A 22,610-nucleotide genomic window follows, 5' to 3' on the forward strand; every position below is an offset into this window, starting at 1 on the left:
GCCGGAACCTCTCTGGACGCGGGTCTATAGCCTGTTCTTCCAATTGTTATGGGGGAATAGGCTTAACCTAATCAAGAGGGAGGTTACATACCGTACGAGGAGACTAGGCGGGTTGGGTATGGTCAACCCGGTGGTGTTTCTAGTAAACACCTTTCTTAAGACTAACATCTCTAACCTCTGGCTAGAGAGGGCTCCTCCGTGGGTAGTCTCCTGCAAGGGTTGGCTTTGGCCTTTCTTCCAGGAATGGGAGACAGGAGGGCGGGTGAAGGACCTACGCACACCTCATGGGCATCTTCCGGCTTACGCTACCCCGGTTCTGAAGGTGATCCGCCGGTGGGGTCTGGGAATGTGGGAAATCAGGACCATGTCGAGGCAGTGCCTTGACAGGAGGGTCCTGTTGACCCATTTCCAGAAGCCCCTGGCCCTTAAGGATTGCCCAGGCCGGGATCTGGAGGTCGGGCTGGGGCTTTTAAATTCTAAGCGGATCCCCATGAAGTTTTGGGACTTGACCTGGCGTTGCTTCCACGGGAGGCTGTATGTAAGGGACAACTTGAAGTGCAGGAACTCCGATGACCGGGGTTGCCCTCGTGAGGAGTGTGGCGACGTGCTGGAAAGCATGGAGCACTTCCTGCTTCATTGTCCCTTTAATGCAGAGGTTTACAACAGGGTGGGTGCCTCCATACGTTGGCCGCGGCTGGCGTCCCTCTCCTACACTGAATGGGCCTATGGAGCGTTCAGATCCCTGGGTGGCCGGGACCCGTGCACTTTATTCCTAGTCAGTGCAGCGGTTAGGTTCCACACTTGGAATGCACGGTGCCTAGTTACGACGCGGAAAAAAACCCTCCCAAGGGATGAGGTGGTAGGAAACATCTTGGGTGACCTGGTGAAGGTCCGTTCTTTGGAGTTCGAAAGGTTGGGTGTGAGGAAGGCCTCTTGGCTTTGGAGAGGCCTCTCCTTTTAAAAACGCACTCAAGGGAGAGCTAGCTCCGTGTGAATGAGGGTAGGGATAGCATAAGTTTCACTGGGTGTGTTAGGGACAGAAGTAGGGGCAGATAGGGACAGGGAGGGACAGGCACTGAGGGACAGATAGAGAGTTAGTTATGATAAGTTAGGTAGAGTAGGGCCAGGAAGGGACAGACAGGGACAGTTTCTATAGGGACAGAAGTAGGGACAGTCTTAGTTCTTGAGGGATAGGATGAATGTGTTAGTGAGGGATGGAGCCTCTAGAACCCCGTTTTCCTGGTGGTGGGCTGGTGCATGCCACCTTAGCTTTTTGTTTTAAAAACAGGACATATAATGGATATTGGGCTTACAGGTGCCAAACTTGGGCCTTGGGTATGTAAATGCTGTGTTTAGTTTGTATATTAATGCGTAAGTAGATGGGATGGTATTGAGAGTTTTGGAAAATGTCTTTTGGTTGTGCTTTGGTAAAAGGAAAAACATATAACACACGTTTTTTTTTGTTTTTTTTTGTTTTTTTAGTTAGAATGTGTGGATGGGGTGTAGTCAGGTTGGGAGGGGGGTGCATGGGGGGTGGTGGATGGATGACCGGATGCCAAGAGCAACATGAAGGAGCAGAGGAGCAGGGCAGGAGAAGTAGACTCTGCGGACCCTGGAAATAATTTTTGTGTGGAATCAAAAGGCCATAAACTTTCGTGGACCAGATTTTGCAGTGACAAGGCTACAAACTTGTAGGACCTGCGGTGCAAGGTGGTGGGAAAAAAAGGCTGCGAACTTGTTGCCATGTGTGGGAGAGGAAAAAAAAAAAAAAAAAAAAAAAAAAAAAAAAATAATAAAAAAAAATCTTTGCTGTGTAATAGGAGGTAAGGTTTGTCGGCCAAAGTGGCAGAGTTCTTGTTTTTTTCAAGGCGGAGGGCCAGGAAAGGGTTATTTTCGTTTGGTTTTTGTAAATAGTAAAATTGTAAATAGTAAACTAGTAAAATCGGTGAGGTGTGAATGGGGGTGAATGGGGGTGAATGGAGTGAGAGTGGGGAGAGGGGTTTATGTTTCTTTGTATTTTCTTTTAAGTGGATTCCTGCTGGGGGACCCTAAGCTGCCAAGCTTAGTGGAGGACAAGGAAAGGATTTGGACTTTCAGTTGTTTGCGCATGTTTTGCACATTTTATGTCTGTCTATGTTGGTTTTCTTTAGTTTATGTATTGTGGTTTGTTTCTGAGTGTAATTTTGATAATTTTGTAAAATAAAAGAGTTGGAGGATAAGACATGATGTAACAGCAGAATAGTGAGTGCAGCTCTGGAGGTGACTGGAGGATGAGACGATGTAACAGCAGAATAGTGAGTGCAGCTCTGGAGGTGACTGGAGGATGAGACGATGTAACAGCAGAATAGTGAGTGCAGCTCTGGAGGTGACTGGAGGATGAGACATGGTGTAGCACAGCAGCAGGAGGTGCACATGTTAGTGTCTGCCAGCACCAGGCTCTGGCCAGATAATGCCCCTCTGTGTTGGGCACAGCAGATTGTGACTGTCACGTGCTTCTCGCTGGCTGACACTTGTTTCTTGGGGGGGCTGGAGACCCTGTCCTCTGCTGTGGCTCCTGGACTTCTGGCCTCTATCAGCAGGGAGGGCTTCTGACAGCACAGACCTGACTAATGATTGCTGGCATTAACCCTCTCACTGCTGGAGTAGGACGACACAGGCTGAGCTCGGGTCAACACACCCTCCGTAATCTCGTAACCTCATGAAAGGGTTACAGACTTGGCGACTCCACATCATGGCCGGACACAGGATGACCACAGCCCTACTTACCTGCATGATATCCTCAGGTGAGTCCGTAACACGGAGCTGAGACTGCACGTCAGCCTCCGCACACAGCAGGTCCCACAGGATCCATGGCGCAGAGCTGCTGGGATCATTGAGCGCTTCAGAGATGGCCGTTGGTGTTGGTAGGGCCCCACTGTGTCCCTCAATCCCTGCCGGCTTCCCCATCTCCAGCACCCGAACCATGAGCCCAGTATACAGCCCCCGAGGTCTGCGCCGTACATTTACCCTGCTGGTCTGTTCGTTTCCACTATACACTTGTACTGCTCCTGTCATTTTTGACCGGACCTATTAAAATGCTGTTTTAGCTACTTAAAAAAAGTTTGAATACCTGTTGCGTTATTATACTGTATGTGAACATGGTTGGTCATTATAAAAAAAATACGTAAAAAACTCAATTTTTTTTTATTTATTTTGTGTTTATAAAGGTTACAAGGGCTTATTGAATTCTGCACAGAAATTACAAATTTGAGCCTAACTAACTAAAACAACTACTACTATAACAACTATAACTATAACTAAAATTAACTATAGTATAAAATGCGTGCAAACATTTTGAAAAAAGTAATAAAAATAATAAAAAAATAAAAAAAATCAGTTTTTTTTATTTTTAGAGGAAAAGCAGGGTAAATAACATACAGAGAAAAAAATTGCACAAAACTGTACTGAAAGCCAATGCGTATGGTTTGTTCTGAAAGCACATGTAAATCTGCACCTAAAGCAACTGTTTACTTCATAAACAATAGCAGATGCAATAAGTAGTCTCAAAAGAAATTATAACTCATTTGTTTTACTCCAAAAATGGCTGAAATTAGCATAAAATGCTATTCGGTCATTTTTGACCGGGACAGTACAAGTGTAAAAAAAAATGTGGCGCAAAAACTAAACCAAAAAAAAAAAAAAAGTACCCTTAGAAAGAATCCCCCAAATTAGGAAAATAGAAGTAACCACAAGTTTCAGAACCGCATAATGAATTTTTTAAAAAATATCAAAGTTCAAAAACGGTCATTTTTGACCGAACAGAACAGCAGGGTTAAATGTGTCCCTCAGTGGGGGGAGTGGAACACAGATTACAGGATGCTGCTCTCACACAGCTGGGTGAGCAGGGCACCGCAATGGGCACCACCATGGGCTCCGCAATGGCACCACAATGGGCACCATGATGGCACCAGTCTTCTCCATTTCTTCCCATATATTAGAAACTTCATATCCACATGTGATGGCAGGGAAGCAAGAGAATAATAGCAAGTGCTGCACAGTAATACCCCCTTACACTCTGCACAGAAGCATCCCCTCCACACAGTAAAGCCCCCTTACACTTTGCACAGTAATACCCTCTTGCACGCCGCACAGTAATACCCCCTGACGAAGCTGTGGTGAAACACATGTCCTTGGTGGGTGAGCTGATCATCGCTGTTTCAGTGTCTTTTCTGTCTGCATACTGGACATATCCCCACATACACTTATTATTTACTACCTTATTGTTATCTTATACGTTTCTTACTTGTATTCACTCAGCAAACAAATGCATGAATACGAATCCTTATTTTATTTTGAATGACTATTAGTCTATACAAACCTCGCTGCCATATATATACATGTGTGATCTGATCAGCTCATCCACCATCACTCTGGGGTCAGCACCTGACATATATATATACTAGATGGTGGCCCGATTCTAACGCATCAGGTATTCTAGAATATATATGCAGTTTATTTTTGAAGATTTAATAATAATGCAATAATGCACCCCCCAATCCTGATGTGTATGGTTCTCTCACCCCCAATCCTGATATGTATGGTTCTCTCACCCCCTATCCTAGTATGCATGGTCCTTTGTCCCCCAATCCTGGTATGCATGGTCCTCTCACCTGTCTTTCCTGGTATGCATGGCCCTCTTACCCCCCTTTTGGGGTATGCATGGTCCTCTTACCCCCCAATCCTGGTATGCATGGTCCCCTCACCCCCCTATCCTGGTATGCATGGTCCCCTCACCCCCCTTTGCTGGTATGCATGGTCCTCTCACACCCCAATCCTGGTATGTATGCTCACCGTCATCCCCCTTGCCTGGTATGCATGGTCCCCTCACCCCCCTTTCCTGGTATGCATGGTCCCCTCACCCCCCTTTCCTGGTATGCATGGTCCCCTCACCCCCCTTTCCTGGTATGCATGGTCCCCTCACCCCCCTTTCCTGGTATGCATGGTCCCCTCACCCCCCTATCCTGGTATGCATGGTCCCCTCACCCCCCTTTCTTGGTATGCATGGTCCCCTCACCCCCCTTTCCTGGTATGCATGGTCCCCTCACCCCCCTTTCCTGGTATGCATGGTCCCCTCACCCCCCTTTCCTGGTATGCATGGTCCCCTCACCCCCCTTTCTTGGTATGCATGGTCCCCTCACCCCCCTTTCTTGGTATGCATGGTCCCCTCACCCCCCTATCCTGGTATGCATGGTCCCCTCACCCCCCTTTCCTGGTATGCATGGTCCCCTCACCCCCCTTTCCTGGTATGCATGGTCCCCTCACCCCCCTTTCCTGGTATGCATGGTCCCCTCACCCCCCTTTCCTGGTATGCATGGTCCCCTCACCCTCCTTTCCTGGTATGCATGGTCCCCTCACCCCCCCAATCCTGGTATGCATGGTCCCCTCACCCCCCCAATCCTGGTATGCATGGTCCCCTCACCCCCCTTTCCGTGTAGCCACGACCAATCACTGCCGCGGCCCTGTACAAAAATATTAAAAAATAAAAAAAAGTTATTCTCACCTTCTGACGGCCTCCTGTCTTCTTTCCACGCGCCCGGCCTCGCGTTCCCAGTAACGCTTTCCAGCTTAGACCGCTGATGACGTCGGTCTTCTTTCTCGCTCTCGCGAGAGTGACGTCATCAGCGGTCTACGCCACAAAGCATTACTGGGAACGCGAGGCCGGGCGCGTGGAAAGAAGACAGGAGGCCGTCAGAAGGTGAGAATAACTTTTTTTTATTTTGATTCTCTTTTTTACTGATTAAGGCCTGGCAGCCGCGACCGATCAGCGGGCCGCGATTTCGGTTACAGACAGGCACGATAAGGCGTTTATATAGATAGATACAGTTGTGGCCAAAAGTATTGACACCCCTGCAATTCCGTCAGATAATACTCAGTTTCTTCCTGAAAATGATTGCAATCACAAATTCTTTGGTATTATTATCTTCATTTAATTTGTCTTAAGTGAAAAAACACAAAAGAGAATGAAGCAAAAAGCGAAACATTGATCATTTCACACAAAACTCCAAAAATGGGCCAGACAAAAGTATTGGCACCCTCAGCCTAATACTTGGTTGCACAACCTTTAGCCAAAATAACTGCGACCAACCGCTTCCGGTAACCATCAATGAGTTTCTTACAATGCTCTGCTGGAATTTTAGACCATTCTTCTTTGGCAAACTGCTCCAGGTCCCTGATATTAGAAGGGGGCCTTCTCCAAACTGCCATTTTTAGATCTCTCCACAGGTGTTCTATGGGATTCAGGTCTGGACTCATTGCTGGCCACCTTAGAAGCCTCCAGTGCTTTCTCTCAAACCATTTTCTAGTGCTTTTTGAAGTGTGTTTTGGGTCATTGTCCTGCTGGAAGACTCATGACCTCTGAGGGAGACCCAGCTTTCTCACACTGGGCCCTACATTATGCTGCAAAATTTGTTGGTAGTCTTCAGACTTCATAATGCCATGCACACGGTCAAGCAGTCCAGTGCCAGAGGCAGCAAAGCAACCACAAAACATCAGGGAACTCCGCCATGTTTGACTGTAGGGACCGTGTTTTTTTCTTTGAATGCCTCTTTTTTTTCTCCTGTAAACTCTATGTTGATGCCTTTGCCCAAAAAGCTCTACTTTTGTCTCATCTGACCAGAGAACATTCTTCCAAAACGTTTTAGGTAAGTTTTGGCAAACTCCAGCCTGGCTTTTTTATGTCTCGGGGTAAGAAGTGGGGTCTTCCTGGGTCTCCTACCATACAGTCCCTTTTCATTCAGATGCCGACGGATAGTACGGGTTGACACTGTTGTACCCTCGGACTGCAGGGCAGCTTGAACTTGTTTGGATGTTAGTCAAGGTCCTTTATCCAACATCCGCACAATATTGCGTTGAAATCTCTTGTCAATTTTTCTTTTCCGTCCACATCTTGGGAGGTTAGCCACAGTGCCATGGGCTTTACACTTCTTGATGACACTGCGCACGGTAGACACAGGAACATTCAGGTCTTTGGAGATGGACTTGTAGCCTTGAGATTGCTCATGCTTCCTCACAATTTGGTTTCTCAAGTCCTCAGACAGTTCTTTGGTCTTCTTTCTTTTCTCCATGCTCAGTGTGGTACACACAAGGACACAGGACAGAGGTTGAGTCAACTTTAATCATAGAATCATAGAATCATAGAATCGTAGAGTTGGAAGGGACCTCCTGGGCCATCTGGTCCAACCCCCTGCTCAAAGCAGGGTTCGCTAAATCATCCCAGTCAGATGTCTGTCCAGCCTCTGTTTGAAGACTTCCATTGAAGGAGAACTCACCACTTCTCGTGGCAGCCTGTTCCACTCATTGATCACTCTAACTGTCAAAAAGTTTTTTCTAATATCTAATCTGTGTCTCCTCCCATTCAGTTTCATCCCATTGCTTCTAGTCTTTCCTTGTGCAAATGAGAATAAAGTTGATCCTTCTACAATGTGACAGCCCTTTAGATATTTGTAGACAGCTATTAAGTCTCCTCTCAGTCTTCTCTTTTACAAACTAAACATTCCCAAATCCTGCAACCTTTCCTCATAAGACAGGGTTTGCAGACCGGTCACCATTCTGGTCGCTCTTTTCTGAACTTGCTCCAGTTTGTTGATGTCTTTTTTAAAATGTGGTGCCCAAAACTGGACACAATATTCCAGATGAGGTCTGACCAAAGAGGAGTAGAGGGAAATAATGACTTCACGTGATCTAGACTGTATGCTTCTGTTAATACATCCTAGAATTGCATTTGCCTTTTTTGCTGCTGCATCACACTGTTGACTCATATTCAGTCTGTGATCTATTAGTATACCCAAGTCTTTTTCACATGTGCTGTCACTTAGCCCTATTCCTCCCATTCTATATATGCTTTTTTCATTTTTATTGCCCAGATGTAGTACTTTGCATTTCTCCCTGTTAAAAACCATTCTGTTAGTTGCTGCCCACTGCTCCAGTTTATTTATATCTTTTTGAATCCTCTCTCTCTCTTCTCTAGTATTAGCTATCCCTCCTAGCTTTGTGTCATCAGCAAATTTAATCAGTTTACCCTCAATTCCTTCATCTAAATCGTTGATAAAGATGTTGAACAATACAGGGCCCAGGACAGAGCCCTGTGGTACCCCACTTGAGACATTCTTCCAACTGGATGTGCAGCCATTTACGACCACTCTTTGGGTCCGATCACTAAGCCAGTTATGAATCCACCTAACAGTTGCCTTGTCCATTCCATACTTAGTCATTTTTTCAATAAGGATTGTATGAGAGACTTTGTCAAATGCTTTGCTGAAGTCAAGATATACTATATCTACAGCATTTCCTTGATCCACCCAATCAGTGATTCCATCATAGAAGGAAATTAAGTTAGTCTGACATGACTTATTAGTTACAAACCCATGCTGACTGTTTAATCACTTCATTCTTATCCAGGTACTGACATACATGTTGTTTAATAATTTGTTCAAAGATCTTTCCTGGTATAGAAGTCAGACTCACCGGCCTATAGTTGCCTGGGTCCACCTTCTTCCCCTTTTTGAAGATAGGAACAACATTTGCTCTTCTCCAGTCTTCTGGCACTTCTCCTGTTCTCCAAGAATTTTCAAAGATTATGGAGAGGGGTTTAAAAATTTCTTCTGCTATCTCCTTCAGTACTCTGGGGTGTAATTCATCTGGACCTGGAGACTTGAATTCATTTAGGTTAGCTAAGTGTTTCCTCACTATCTTTCTGTTTATAGATATCCTGGATTCTTCTATTCCCTTAATAGGACAGTGAATAACAGTTGATGTTACATTTCCTTTCTGAGAGAAAACAGATGCAAAATAGGAATTTAAAAGTTCAGCCTTCTCAACATCCTGTCTTACCATTTCATCATTTTCATCCTGTAAAAATCCTATAGCATCTTTGACTTTTCTTTTACTTTTGACATATCCCCAAAATCCTTTATTATTGCTTTTGACATCTCTTGCAAGCCTCAATTCATTTTCAGCTTTAGCAAATCTGATTTGTGACCTGCAGGTTCTGCAGACAGCATTATATTCTTCTTTAGATATGCCTCCCTCTTTCCATTTTATAAACATTTTTTTCTTCCTTTTTAGCATGTGCTTAAGTTCTGTGTTCATCCATCACTGGATGCAAGTGTGATTTAGTTATTGCCAACACCTGTTAGGTGCCACAGGTAAGTTACAGGTGCTGTTAATTACACAAATTAGAGATGCATCACATGATTTTTCCAACAGTGCCAATACTTTTGTCCACCCTCTTTTTTATGTTGGGTGTGGAATTATATCCAATTTGGCTTTAGGACAATTCTTTTTGTGTTTTTTCATTTAAGACAAATTAAATGAAGATAATAATAACAAAGAATTTTTGTTTGCAATCATTTTCAGGAAGAAACTGAGTATTATCTGACAGAATTGCAGGGGTGTCAATACTTTTGGCCACAACTGTGTGTGTGTATATATATATATACACACACACACACACGTGGTCTGATCAGCTCATCCACCATCACTCTGGGGTCTGCACCTGATATATATACAGTGTGGTTCAAAAGTAGGTGGACAGTGTGTGTAATAGGGTTATGAAGGGGGAGAGTTATCAAACATGGTGTAAAGTGAAACTGACTCAGTTGCCCTTAGCAACCAATCAGATTCCACTTTTCATTCTTCACAGACTCTTTGGACAATGAAAGGTGGAATCTGATTGGTTGCTAAGGGCAACGGAGAGTTTCACAGATCCAGTTTTCACAGATAAATCTCCCCCAAATCTGTTTTCTTTTCAGATAACCCATAATGGCAAATAATTTAAATATAGATCAAAGAAAATGGATGTTAAGAGTATTGGAAATCTCAAAATGCTGAAACAGTTAGAGCAAATTGGGCTGAAACATTTGGTCCTCAAGCCCCAAAGAGACAAACCATTTACCGCATTCGTGACAAATTCGATGCCACTGACTCAATCCTTAAAGGGGTTGTCTGGGCTTTTCATATAATCTCAGTGCATATCTGGGCTGCAGAATGCTGACAATAAGTAATTTACCTTCTGTGGCCAGTTTGCAGGGTTTGCTAGTTATCAGCTCTTGTAAGAAAAACGTCCGGGGGGGGGGGTGTTATGGCATTGAAGTGAGAACTGGTCGTTTCCTCCTACTCTACTAAAAACCTGCCCTCTATAGCAACAACCCCACCCTTCATAGCTACAGGCTCTCCCCGACCACATGAAGCAGCCCTCCTCACACAGTAACAAATCTTCCCCTCCAGCAGGCTCAGTGCAGAGAGCAGGACCACCCAGCTGCTCCTCCCCCAGACACACGCTGAACAGTGATCTATGGAAAGTGAAACTATTGAGGAAACGACCAGTTCTCATTTCAATGCCAGAACACCCCCTCCCTGGACATTTTTCTTACAAGCAAGAGATGATATCTTGGAAACCCTGCAGACTAGCCACAGAAGGTAAATTACTTATTGTCAGCATTCTGCAGCCCAGATATGCACTGAGATTATGTGAAAAGCCCGGACAACCCCTTTAATGCTCCAAAAACTGGTTGACCCAAAACAGCCTGTACAGAAAATAAGAAGCACCTTGTTACTGAAACATTTGTTCAGAGTCCGAAAAAGTCCCCCAGAAGAGTCTCTTTAGAATTGGGAATATCACGAGCTTCCACCATGTGAATCCTGAAATCTATCGGGTGGAAAGCTTATCGTCCACGTCTAACTCATGGTTTATTGGAGGGTGATCCAGACAGGCGGCTGCAATTTAGTGAGACTATGCCTAACGAAACTGAAGAACATCCAGTAATGTTAGATCTCATGATGTGGAGTGATGACGCTTTTGTCACATTATCTGCCATATTACCAGACAGAATTGTATCTACTGGTATTCAATGGTTGGGGTGGGATTTCACGTTTTGGGGTTTTTGGACCATTTTTTTTTTTTTATGGATCAGTCACAGGAGATAAGTATCTCGAAATTCTAATGAATCAAGTTGTTCCCCAGTTACAGCAACAGCCTAATTCAGATGACCTTTATCTCCAACAAGATGGGGCCCCTCCACATTATTCAGGAGTCGTCCGCGAGGATCTTGATGAAACATTTCCTAATAAATGGATTGGCCGAAGAGGTCCACTTGATTGGCCGGCACGTTCACCAGACTTGACCCCAATGGATTGTTTCTTTTGGGGAGTACTCAAGGACAAAGTTTATAGTCGAAACCCAAAAAGTGTCAGTGATTTGAAAAATTACATAAGAGATGCATTTCAAGAGATTAATACCCAAAGAGACTTGTGCAAAAATGTTTGTCGAAGCGTAAGAGGCTTCAAAGCTGTGCAAATTTTGATGGAAGACAGTGTGAGCGCCTGCGCTGATGACATTTAAGAGATTTTGTATTATTGTTCAGAATAAAATTTAATTGTCAATGTTATGCTTGTGTTAGGAAATATAATTTTATATATAAATCAAAATAAATGTTATTTTCTGTCCACCTACTTTTGGACCACCCTGTATATACATGTGATCAGATCAGCTCATCCACCATCGCTCTTGGGTCTGCACCTGACATTATATATATATATATATATATATGTACCCCCCTGGGGTCTGCACCTGACATTATATATATATATATGTACCCCCCTGGGGTCTGCACCTGACATTATATATATAAATATATATGTACCCCCTGGGGTCTGCACCTGACACTCTGCTGTTTCCTCTATAGTCTGATATTTGATTTTAAAGAAAATTATTGAATACAATTAGTGTTTTACTAAAACATTTGATGTTCTCTCTTCCTTGACACATTTCTTTTTGTTGGTTATACTCTTTACCCTGCACCATATGGGGCTGAAAATAACAATGACGTGGGTTAGTTGTCATTTAATTATTTTATGGTTTAGGAGATGGTGGATTGTGGTTGTTGTTGGTGGTGGTTATTGGAGAAGGCGCTTGGTGAGTTTATCTGTGACTGTTGCTTGGTTTTGGGTATATGATAATTCCCTTTCTTCTACTTTGGTTTTACCCCATCCTACACTCCCCGGTGTATTCCTCTGTTAAATGTGTGAGTATGTTTGTATGTTTGGTATTTTCCTTTATCCTTGTTCGTGTGACCTTGTTATTCTGGTTGGTGCATAACTGTACATTACTACTCCCCTCTTCCCTGGGTATGTGAAGGGCACAGACTGAGGGCAAATTCAGGAGGTAAGGCAAGGTACTGTACATGGCCCCAGCTTCATCACCATCAGAAGTAATACAGGGAACAGGGTGAGCCAAGGCGCCCCTACCATTAGGGACAGGGAAGGAGCCCCTGGTCTGGGACATCTGACAACAGAATTGTGACACAGATGTTACCAGTCCCACTTGGTCATTCACCATATCTCTGTCTATGGCCGTAGGGCATGTGAAGCTCCTCCTTCCACAGATCTTACCCCAGTGTGGGTCTGCACCACCACTGCACAGGGGTTACACACTGGGGTCTCGTTCACCTTGTGATAATGCTGGTTTCTCTTCCTGCAGTAATTTCACACATCACTCCCCCGAAATGTGCTGAATTCCAGACATCAGGATTTTTCCGGGATAACACTCTCCATACGCAGTTCCTGCTCTTCACCCCGAGGAACCAAAAATGTGCTGAGCTCATCCAGGCCAATGAGACGCAAGGAATCGAGAAGTCAGCCTTCAATGCATCTCTGGACACCAAGGTCCTCATTCACGGCTTTAGGTTAGAAGACCGATAGATAGCGCCTCTCGAATAATGTATGGAGCTTCCTCTACACTCATAACCGGGCTGACGTGGACTCGTTCTTCTTCTAGGGCTTTAGGTACAAAGCCATCTTGGATTGACAACATGGTGGAATCTCTGCTTACGACTGGGGAGGTTAACGTTGTAGCCGTGGACTGGGTGTGTGGTGCCACGGCGAAATATAACCAAGCTGTCGAAAATGTTCCCAGACTGAGCCGGGAGGTGGTGGCACTTATCAACTGCTTTCTGGTAGTTACCCATTGTCCTTCTAGAATCTCCTCCATTATTATAGCTACTGATAGGTGTGGGTCGCCCCTCACACCCAGAGCAGCGGGGTACTCGGTACCGGGCCGGTGTCAAGGGGGAATGTGTGTCACAGCAGCGGTGACCCGGTCCGTGGCCCTGGGTACCCAGTATCAATGGCGGTGATGTTAATGGTGGAATAGTTTATTTGGATAGTTTGTGACGCCACCCGTGGTGTTTGGCAAGTAAGATGTTGAGCCAACGCTGCGTGCAGATCCTCTGGGACTGATGGTGTGGTGCAGCAAAGATGGTGTAGCTCCCCACAGGTGGAGCTGTAGTCCCAGGGCAGTGCAGGCGCAATGGTTGAGGAGAGTTGCAGAATGGTATAGATGTTGTTACCCAGATGTGGTGGTGCTGGAATAATTGGAGGACAACAGAGTATGCGGTTCCAAAGCTTTACTCACTGTTTGCAGTTCACACCACTACCTGCCTCCGTACCGTGTTCTCCAGGTCAGGGCTCCAGCCAACCTCCAGGCCAGATAGGATTCTCCCTTCCACACTCCGCCAACATGTACCTTCCTGAATGACTCCTCCAATGCGCCTTTAGGTGCGAAGCACTCCAGTACTTAGTTACCCTGGAATGCCTCTCTCTAGGTGTTCCTAGTCTTTACTTGTATGACAGACAGCTGTAGCCTGCTTCGGGGACTCCTCTCTGCGTCCCGGCTCTCTATTCAGTTGCTGTTGTGTCCCAAGTCTATGATGGGAGCAAGGTGTTAGGCTACCTTTACACATCAGGTTTTCGGCGTCAGGCGCGTTCCGGCGTCGTCCCGGAGCGCCGGATCCGGCAAATGTTTTGTAAAACCGGATGTGACGGATCCGGTTTTCTGCCGGATCATTCTTGCGCTTGACAGCCAAAACCGGATCCGTCTCATCCGGTTCATCTAGTTTTCGATCCGTTTTTCGACGGATTACGCCGGTCCGGTTTTTAAAATCGCCCCTTGTGGCCTTCCGAACAGGATTGCCTACTGAAAAACTATATATAGCGTGTTCCTACAGCCCTTCTTTGACAGGTTGTAGAGGAGAAAGTGCAGGTTGGAGAGAAGAGCAAGTTACTGGCGAAGATGGATGTTGTGATTGGAAATATTTTGAAGAATTTGGCGGATTTTACAGCGGAGGTGAATCGTTTGAGGGTGATTGTTCTGGAGAAGGAGAGAGCGAGACAGCAGCGCATCAGGCATCGCAGACGACGTTTGTGGATCCACCCCATCACAGCCAAGAGAATGACGCGTGGGGTCTATTCTACACTCTGCATGGACCTTAGACGAAACCCGGATAAATTTTTTGGATATGTTCGGATGAAAATGGAGAATTTTGATTACTTGGTGGAGCGCATTGCACACCTCATAAGAAAAGCGGACACCTATTGCCGCTTCTCTGTTTCACCCACAGAGCGTCTGATGGTGACTTTAAGGTAAGCTACATTTATTGGATATGCTCGCATCAGAGCACACTTTCACTGCAATCTTGTTGGTGGTAATTTGTATCTCCAAGTGTTATAGGTCAGTTTTGGTATGTAATGCTGTGATTTTAAAGTAATTGATTGTTTTTTAATTCCCCACAGATTTCTTGCAACTGGAGAATCCCTTTCGTCACTGCATTTCCAGTACAGACTCGGGATTTCCACCATATCTGGAATAGTGAAGTACACATGCCGTGCACTGTGGGACTCCTTAGCTGAAGAGTTTTTACCAGAGCCCACAACAGAGAGGTGGATTGAAATTTCAGAAAAGTTTCAACAGATATGTCAGTTTCCGAACTGCTTGGGCGCTGTGAACGGGAAACATATCCGCTTTGTAAAGCCAGCCGGATCGGGATCGGAATATTTCAATTACAAGAAATATTTTTCAATTGTCCTCATGGCCATCGCTGACGCCGAATACAAATTTATTGCTGTTGATATTGGGGCCTATGGCCGCTCCAATGACTCTCAAGTTTTCAAACTGTCTGCCATGGGGCGTAAACTGTATGGAAACACCTTCCAGTTCCCACCACCTAGACCGCTGCCGCAAACATCTGGTCCACTTATGCCATTTGTCTGTGTAGGGGATGAAGCCTTCCAGCTGTCAGAACACCTTTTGAAACCGTACTCTAGCAGAGGATTGACAAGACCAAAACGCATTTTTAATTACCGCCTCACAAGAGCAAGAAGAATGGTTGAATGTACCTTTGGTATTCTGACAGCCAAATGGCGGGTCCTATTGACTGCGATCAACCTCAAGACAGAAACTGTGGACGAGGTGATCAAAGCGTGCGTGGTACTCCACAATTTTGTTATCTGCAAGGAACCCATTTCCATTGAGGACACCTCTGAAGAAACCACCTTGCAAGATTACCATGACATTACCACTAGAAGTTCTGTGACGGTTTCAGTAATGAGGGACAATTTTGCACTATACTTTATGTCACCTCAAGGCAGAGTACACTGGCAGGATGACAGAGTGTGAAAGATTTGTGCCCAACCAAACTTGTGTACCTTCTGGACCAACAGTATATACCTTTGCCAACCAAAGTTGGCTATCTTGTCATGGTCTCTATTTTTAGCTTTAGGCCACAGGTGTGTACCTGGTTGTGTTTTATGCAAAGTATTTCACCTTTTAACAAAAGTTGTGTACATTGGTAGGAAATCACCAACAATAAACACAACTTTTTAGGTGAAATACTTTGCTTCAAACACAACCAGGAACACAACTGTGGCAAAAAGCTAAAATTTACCCACAGTTATATACCTGGTTTTGAATACCTTTTTACCTTTGAAATACCCTGTATTTAACCTTTTTTTTAAACATATTTCGCCGCAGAAAGAAATGACAGACAACCAGTGTAAAACGATAATTTAACTTTTATTTAAAATATTTTTTTTTTGTAAAATGTTTTTAAAGTTAAAAAAACTTGTTTAATAAAGGTTTGAAACCAAATGGGCATTTTTATTACAAAACACATTATAACTCGGTGTAGTGTGGGGTGGAAATACTGCTGGAGGGGCTGCGGGACACTTCGACACTGGGAGTGTGGAGAGAGGACTGGGATCGTGGTGGGGAAGGAACAGTTAGAGGTGATGGTGTGGAAAAAGCTACAGAATGGGTGGACACGTGGGAGGCAGAAGAGGTGGTGGGTGGTGGAGTGGAGGGTTGGGCAGGGACTGTAGGAGCAGATGATGTTGATGGAAAGTTGTATGGGGAAGGAGTTTGGTACGGGGCAGGTTGCTGGAAGTGGGGAGATGTCTGGTACTGGGGAGGTTGCTGGTACTGGGGAGGTTGCTGGTACTGGGGAGGTTGCTGTTGCTGGGGAGGTGGATGGTATGTAATAGGAGGGGGAGGATGGAAAGTGGCTGGAGGGGGTGCAGGTGGAGGAACTACTGTGGTGGGAGGAGGAGGTTGGGAGGTAATGTGCTGGAGAGCACCGTGGCATGAATGCATTACATGCATCTGCTGGGCAGGAGAGAGCGTTTCCATGCGCTCCACAACAGACCTGAAAAAGGTGTGGTTTGGCGAAGATCTTGCTTCTGAATGCATGGTTTGCAGAAGTGTCTTCACCTCCAGAATGCTGGAGTTGATCTGCTGATAGCCTGCGGAGATTTGCTCTGACAAGACTTTTAGACAGTTCTGGAAAGATGCATTCAGATGCAAGAACTCTGGCGCATAACTCTTTTCCTGACCCCTCTGCCGCTGCCGCCCAGTACCCGCAGGTGTAGTAGAGGTGGCAGGGGCAGAAGGGTGGGGTAAAGGGAAAGCGATCTCCTCACCAGCAGCTTCATGTAATGTAGGCGGCCATGATGCTCCTGTGCTGGTGGATGGGACAGAGGGGTCGAATGTGTGGGAAGGCTGGGAAGGTGCAGATGTACCGGGGCGGTCGAAGTGTCCCTCGGTGCCGGTCTCCTCAGGAATCGCCTCAGAAGGGTCCAATCGTGCCGGCTCCCGAGTGCTGCTCACCGTGCTGTGGAATAAAGAGAAAAAAAAACAATTAAAATACTGACATGGTATGGCCCTGGCTGAAAAAATTTTTTTTACATCTAAACATTTTTTTGTCACATGTGGTGTGTAATATTTACCTTCTGGTGAGCATTGTATCCCGGAGGAACGACAGGGCTCGTGCGTACTTGTACTTGCTCCTGCGTCCTCCAGATCCACTCGGGGCCCGCATCTCTTTATTGAACTCCTTCTTGAAACGATCCCTCACAGACCGCCACCGATTCACAATTCTGTTCCCTGAAACGAGAAAGGACAAAGTGGTTAGTATACAACATCAGTGTTTCCCAAACTCCAGTCCTCATGGTCCCCAGGGGTCATGTTTTCAGGATTTCCATAGTAAACAGAAATCCTGAACACATGATCCGTGGGGACCACGAGGACTGGAGTTCGGGAAACACTGGTTTACATCAAGCAACCGGTACTGTATATACTTACGCTCTGTAATCTGGGCCCGAACATCGAGGTCCTCCCAGCGGCCCACAAGGAGAGAACAGATTTCCTCCCAGAGCCGTCGGGTAACTATCAGGTCAGCGTGGCGGCGGTCAGCCATATTCCAGAGCGGCTCCCTTTCTCTGACGAGATCGATGAGGTGGTCCACATCAATCCCTCCATCCTCACCGTCAGAGTCGGGAGCACGCTGTGAAGGCTGTTAAAGTAAAATAGAAAAATAGCAAAATTAGTCACCACACTTTAAGACATGAAATAAAAAGTGTACCAAAATTTAACTTAAATATTTATACTTACACGCTGGTGACCGCCGCGTTGCTGTCGCCGACGACCCTGGGAGGCACTGCGAGGACCTCTTGGCCGAGCACCAGATTGGGAAGACTAGAGAAGAAAACAAAAAATGTTATGTCTTTGGATGTAGGCATTTGTTTGCTGTGTGTGGTCTGCAGAACATTGTTTTCTATGTGTTGTGTGTAGTGTGATGTTGTGTTTCTGCGTTTGATGCAAAAAACTTACCAATTGTGAGCCCACTCCAGGTGTCTGTCCACCCCTTCCTTCTTCTTCTGGGAGCTCCTCTTCATCTTGTGAATCCTGTTTTGAAATAAAAGGCAATGAATAGACATACAGTATATTACAGAGAAGATGGATTTTGGAAATAAAAACTTACCGTCAAACGCTGACGATGCGAGGGAGGGCTCCCAGAAGAAGATGTGCTGTCTTCCTGATGGCCACACTCCATGCCTGTGGGTGGTGCTGCTGCTGTTGCTGCTGCCAGTGCTGCCAGTGCTACTGCTGCTGCATCTCTTGGGCGGCTGTTGAATAAAGAGAAACAAAGGGCCAATGAATATCTTGATATTCCATGGCCCTAGTTTTGAGGAATGGGGGATTTGATAATTACCGTCTCTCATCTGCTGCTGGACTCCCCTCCTCAGCATGTTCCCTTTGCTGCTCCATTTGGGGTGGTGGTGGTGCTGATGGTGCTGCAGTGGTCTCCTGCCTTCTCCTGCGCCTGGTTGCTGTCTTTGGTGGCATGTTGGGTGTGGCTGAGGGTCCCACTGTCATGCTTTTATATATCTCCTGTGGGCAGAGCTACTGAGCATGCTCAGACCCAAAAAACCAGATCCGGCGCATTGCGGCGCTCATAGACTTTCATTGTGTGAAAAAGCTGGACGCGCCGGATCCGGCGTGTCCGGCTTTTTCGCCGGAGACAAAAAAGTTACAGTAGCCATTTTTTCCAGATTCCGGATTGCGACACATTGCTGGATCCGACGAAAACCGGATGAAACGCATGGCCATCCGGCGCGATACGGCGCAAATGCAAGTCAATGGGGGGGGAAACCGGATCCGGCATTGCATTTCGCCGGATCCGGTTTTTGTCAAAAGAGCCGGATCGCGCCTGACGGCGAAAACCTGATGTGTGAAAGAGGCCTTAGCGGCTCACTACTCCTCCGGTGTCTGTTGTCGGACATAAAGATCCAATCAACCTCGGGGTCCATAATGTTGTTCTAGAATCAGCGTCCTTCTAAAATATGAATGTCCTATGGGTCATTCATGTCCTGAGTGTACTGATACTCTAGAAGATCAAATACGGTTTGTGCATCTAGATAACTCATTTTCTGTTGCAGCGGCACTAGAATATTTCGTTATTTCTAGACCTCAGATAAGATAGACCTCTAGACCAATGTTCCCTTCCCCCTGTCTTACAACTACAACTCTCAGCAAGTCCTGACAGCCAAAGGTTAGGGACAATTGTACAATCTGCCTTCAGTGGTGGTCAGTGCATCGGCCGCCGCGGTGCTGCACTCTTCACTCCCATCAGTCTCTCTCCAGATCTTCTCACCCATCATTGCTGAATCCGCAGGAGCTGGGATCTACAGAGCCATCGCTCCATCTGGTCGGGGTCTCTCTGGGCGCTCATGTTGCTGGTTACATCGGACATTACTATGGAGGCCGAATTGGAAGGATTACAGGCAAGTGGGAACATAAGGAGAAGAGGCCGTAGCTACTGCGACTTAGGCCGTAGCTACTGGGACTGAGGCCGTAGCTACTGGGACTGAGGCCGTAGCTACTGGGACTGAGACCATAGCTGCTGGGACGGAGACCATAGCTACTGAGACTGAGGCCGTAGTTACTGAGACTGAGGCCGTAGTTACTGAGACTGAGGCCGGAGTTACTGAGACTGAGGCCGTAGTTACTGAGACTGAAGCCGGAGTTACTGAGAATGAGGCCGGAGTTACTGAGACTGAGGCCGTAGTTACTGAGACTGAAGCCGGAGTTACTGAGAATGAGGCCGGAGTTACTGAGACTGAGGCCGTAGTTACTGAGACTGAAGCCGTAGTTACTGAGACTGAGGCCGTAGTTACTGAGACTGAGGCCGTAGCTACTGAGACTGAGGCCGTAGTTACTGAGACTGAAGCCGGAGTTACTGAGACTGAAGCCGGAGTTACTGAGACTGAGGCCGTAGTTACTGAGACTGAAGCCGGAGTTACTGAGAATGAGGCCGGAGTTACTGAGACTGAGGCCGTAGTTACTGAGACTGAAGCCGGAGTTACTGAGACTGAGGCCGTAGTTACTGAGACTGAGGCCGTAGCTACTGAGACTGAGGCCGTAGTTACTGAGACTGAAGCCGGAGTTACTGAGAATGAGGCCGTAGTTACTGAGACTGAGGCCGTAGTTACTGAGAATGAGGCCGTAGCTACTGGGACTGAGGCCGTAGCTACTGGGACTGAGGCCGTAGCTACTGGGACCGAGGCTGTAGCTACTGGGACCGAGATCATAGTTGCTGAGACTGAGGCCGTAGCTACTGGGACCGAGGCCGTAGCTACTGGGAACGAGATCATAGTTGCTGAGACTGAGGCCGTAGCTACTGGGACTGAGGCTGTAGTTACTGAGACTAAGGCCATAGCAGCTGAGACTGAGGCTGTAGTTACTGAGACTGAGGCCGTAGTTACTGAGACTGAGGCCATAGTTACTGAGACTGAGGCCGTAGTTACTGAGACTGAGGCCGTAGTTCCTGAGACTGAGGCCGTAGTTCCTGAGACTGAGGCCGTAGTTACTGAGACTGAGGCCGTAGTTACTGAGACTGAGGCCGTAGTTACTGAGACTGAGGCCGTAGCTACTGAGACTGAGGCCGTAGCTACTGAGACTGAGGCCGTAGCTACTGAGACTGAGGCCGTAGCTACTGAGACTGAGGCCGTAGCTACTGAGACTGAGGCCGTAGCTACTGAGACTGAGGCCGTAGCTACTGAGACTGAGGCCGTAGTTACTGTGACTGAGGCCGTAGTTACTGTGACTGAGGCCGTAGTTACTTAGACTGAGGCCGTAGTTACTGAGACTGAAGCCGGAGTTACTGAGATGGAGGCCATAGCTGCTGGGACTGAGGCCGTAGTTACTGAGACTGAAGCCGTAGTTACTGAGACTGAGGCCGTAGCTACTGAGACTGAGGCCGTAGCTACTGAGACTGAGGCCGTAGCTACTGAGACTGAGGCCGTAGTTACTGAGATGGAGGCCATAGCTGCTGGGACTGAGGCCGTAGTTACTGAGACTGAGGCCGTAGTTACTGAGACTGAGGCCGTAGCTACTGAGACTGAGGCCGTAGCTACTGAGACTGAGGCCGTAGTTACTGAGACTGAGGCCGTAGTTACTGAGACTGAGGCCGTAGTTACTGAGACTGAGGCCGTAGTTACTGAGACTGAGGCCGTAGCTACTGAGACTGAGGCCGTAGCTACTGAGACTGAGGCCGTAGTTACTGAGACTGAGGCCGTAGCTACTGAGACTGAGGCCGTAGCTACTGAGACTGAGGCCGTAGTTACTGAGATGGAGGCCATAGCTGCTGGGACTGAGGCCGTAGTTACTGAGACTGAGGCCGTAGTTACTGAGACTGAGGCCGTAGCTACTGAGACTGAGGCCGTAGCTACTGAGACTGAGGCCGTAGCTACTGAGACTGAGGCCGTAGTTACTGAGACTGAGGCCGTAGTTACTGAGACTGAGGCCGTAGTTACTGAGACTGAGGCCGTAGTTACTGAGACTGAGGCCGTAGTAACTGAGACTGAGGCCGTAGTAACTGAGACTGAGGCCGTAGTTACTGAGACCGAGGCCGTAGTTACTGGGACCGAGGCCGTAGTTACTGAGACTGAGGCCGTAGCTACTGAGACTGAGGCCGTAGTTACTGAGATGGAGGCCATAGCTGCTGGGACTGAGGCCGTAGTAACTGAGACTGAGGCCGTAGTTACTGAGACTGAGGCCGTAGTTACTGGGACCGAGGCCGTAGTTACTGGGACCGAGGCCGTAGTTGCTGGGACTGACCATCCTTGTTATATTTGCCTGTCCTGTCGGCTCGGCCATGCTGCTCTGTGCGGATCTGTCTGGTGAAATGTTTTTCTCTTCTTCTCTTCTTCCTCTCCTCTCAGGTCTGGATCCTGCGGCGTACAAGTTCACACACAGCAGCCCGGATGAGAGATTGGACCCGAGCGACGCCATGTTTGTGGAGGCCGTGCACACTGACACAGACAGTAATTATCTGTCAACACGTCAGGCTGGGCATTGGGGGTGTTCTTACTTATCATTGCTCCAATACATCCAAAATAAAAACAGACATCAGTGCCAATAGTTGATTGCGCACAGCTCCGCTGCAGACTGATGTGTCTCCATGGTTACTGCCATCAGACCCCATATAGGCTGATCGTTCTTCTGACTGCTGTCGTGTAACAGAACTCCCGAATCAGACCGCACAGTGTGTGCTTGTAGTCTGTTACCAAGGAGATACACAAGTCATACACAATACGGAGACTGGTAATCCACACTCATCAGGCGCTCGGCTGCAGAGACTGCAGCTCTGGAGGTGACTGGAGGATATGACACGATGTAACAGCAGAATAGTGAGTGCAGCTCTGGTGGTGACTGGAGGACAGACATGGTGTAACAGCAGAATAGTAGGTGCAGCTCTGGTGGTGACTGGAGGACAGACATGATGTAACAGCAGAATAGTGAGTGCAGCTCTGGAGGTGACTGGAGGATAGAGCACGCCCAGGAAGAGGAGGAGCATCTGTGCTGAGCATCTGCAGGCTAGGGCCTTGCTAAGCTCCTGGGAAGGGAGGTTTTTTCCTGCAAGGACTTTCCATCTGCCCCCTTCCCAGGAAAGAGGACTTTCCCT

The 22,610-nt window shown here is 46.9% G+C and overlaps 1 protein-coding gene across 2 annotated transcripts in view; it reads left to right on the plus strand.

Moving 5' to 3' along the window:
* The first annotated feature begins 1,538 nt into the window (after positions 1-1,538).
* PLA1A (phospholipase A1 member A) overlaps positions 1,539-22,610 on the plus strand; it is a 70,289-nt gene continuing 49,217 nt past the window's right edge. Inside the window, exons 1-5 of one of the 2 annotated variants that reach the window (XM_073576963.1) lie at positions 1,539-2,783; positions 12,515-12,719; positions 12,812-12,989; positions 19,320-19,428; positions 21,868-21,969. In XM_073576963.1, coding sequence (XP_073433064.1) covers positions 2,699-2,783; positions 12,515-12,719; positions 12,812-12,989; positions 19,320-19,428; positions 21,868-21,969 — 679 coding nt within the window. In that variant the 5' untranslated portion in view covers positions 1,539-2,698. The remainder of the gene's footprint in view (positions 2,784-12,514; positions 12,720-12,811; positions 12,990-19,319; positions 19,429-21,867; positions 21,970-22,610) is intronic. The other variant, XM_073576962.1, reaches the window with a different exon arrangement.

Source organism: Dendrobates tinctorius, unplaced genomic scaffold, assembly GCF_039654945.1.
Source record: "Dendrobates tinctorius isolate UK_male_01 unplaced genomic scaffold, ASM3965494v1 ptg000054l, whole genome shotgun sequence".
NCBI classification, from domain to species: Eukaryota; Metazoa; Chordata; class Amphibia; order Anura; family Dendrobatidae; genus Dendrobates; species Dendrobates tinctorius.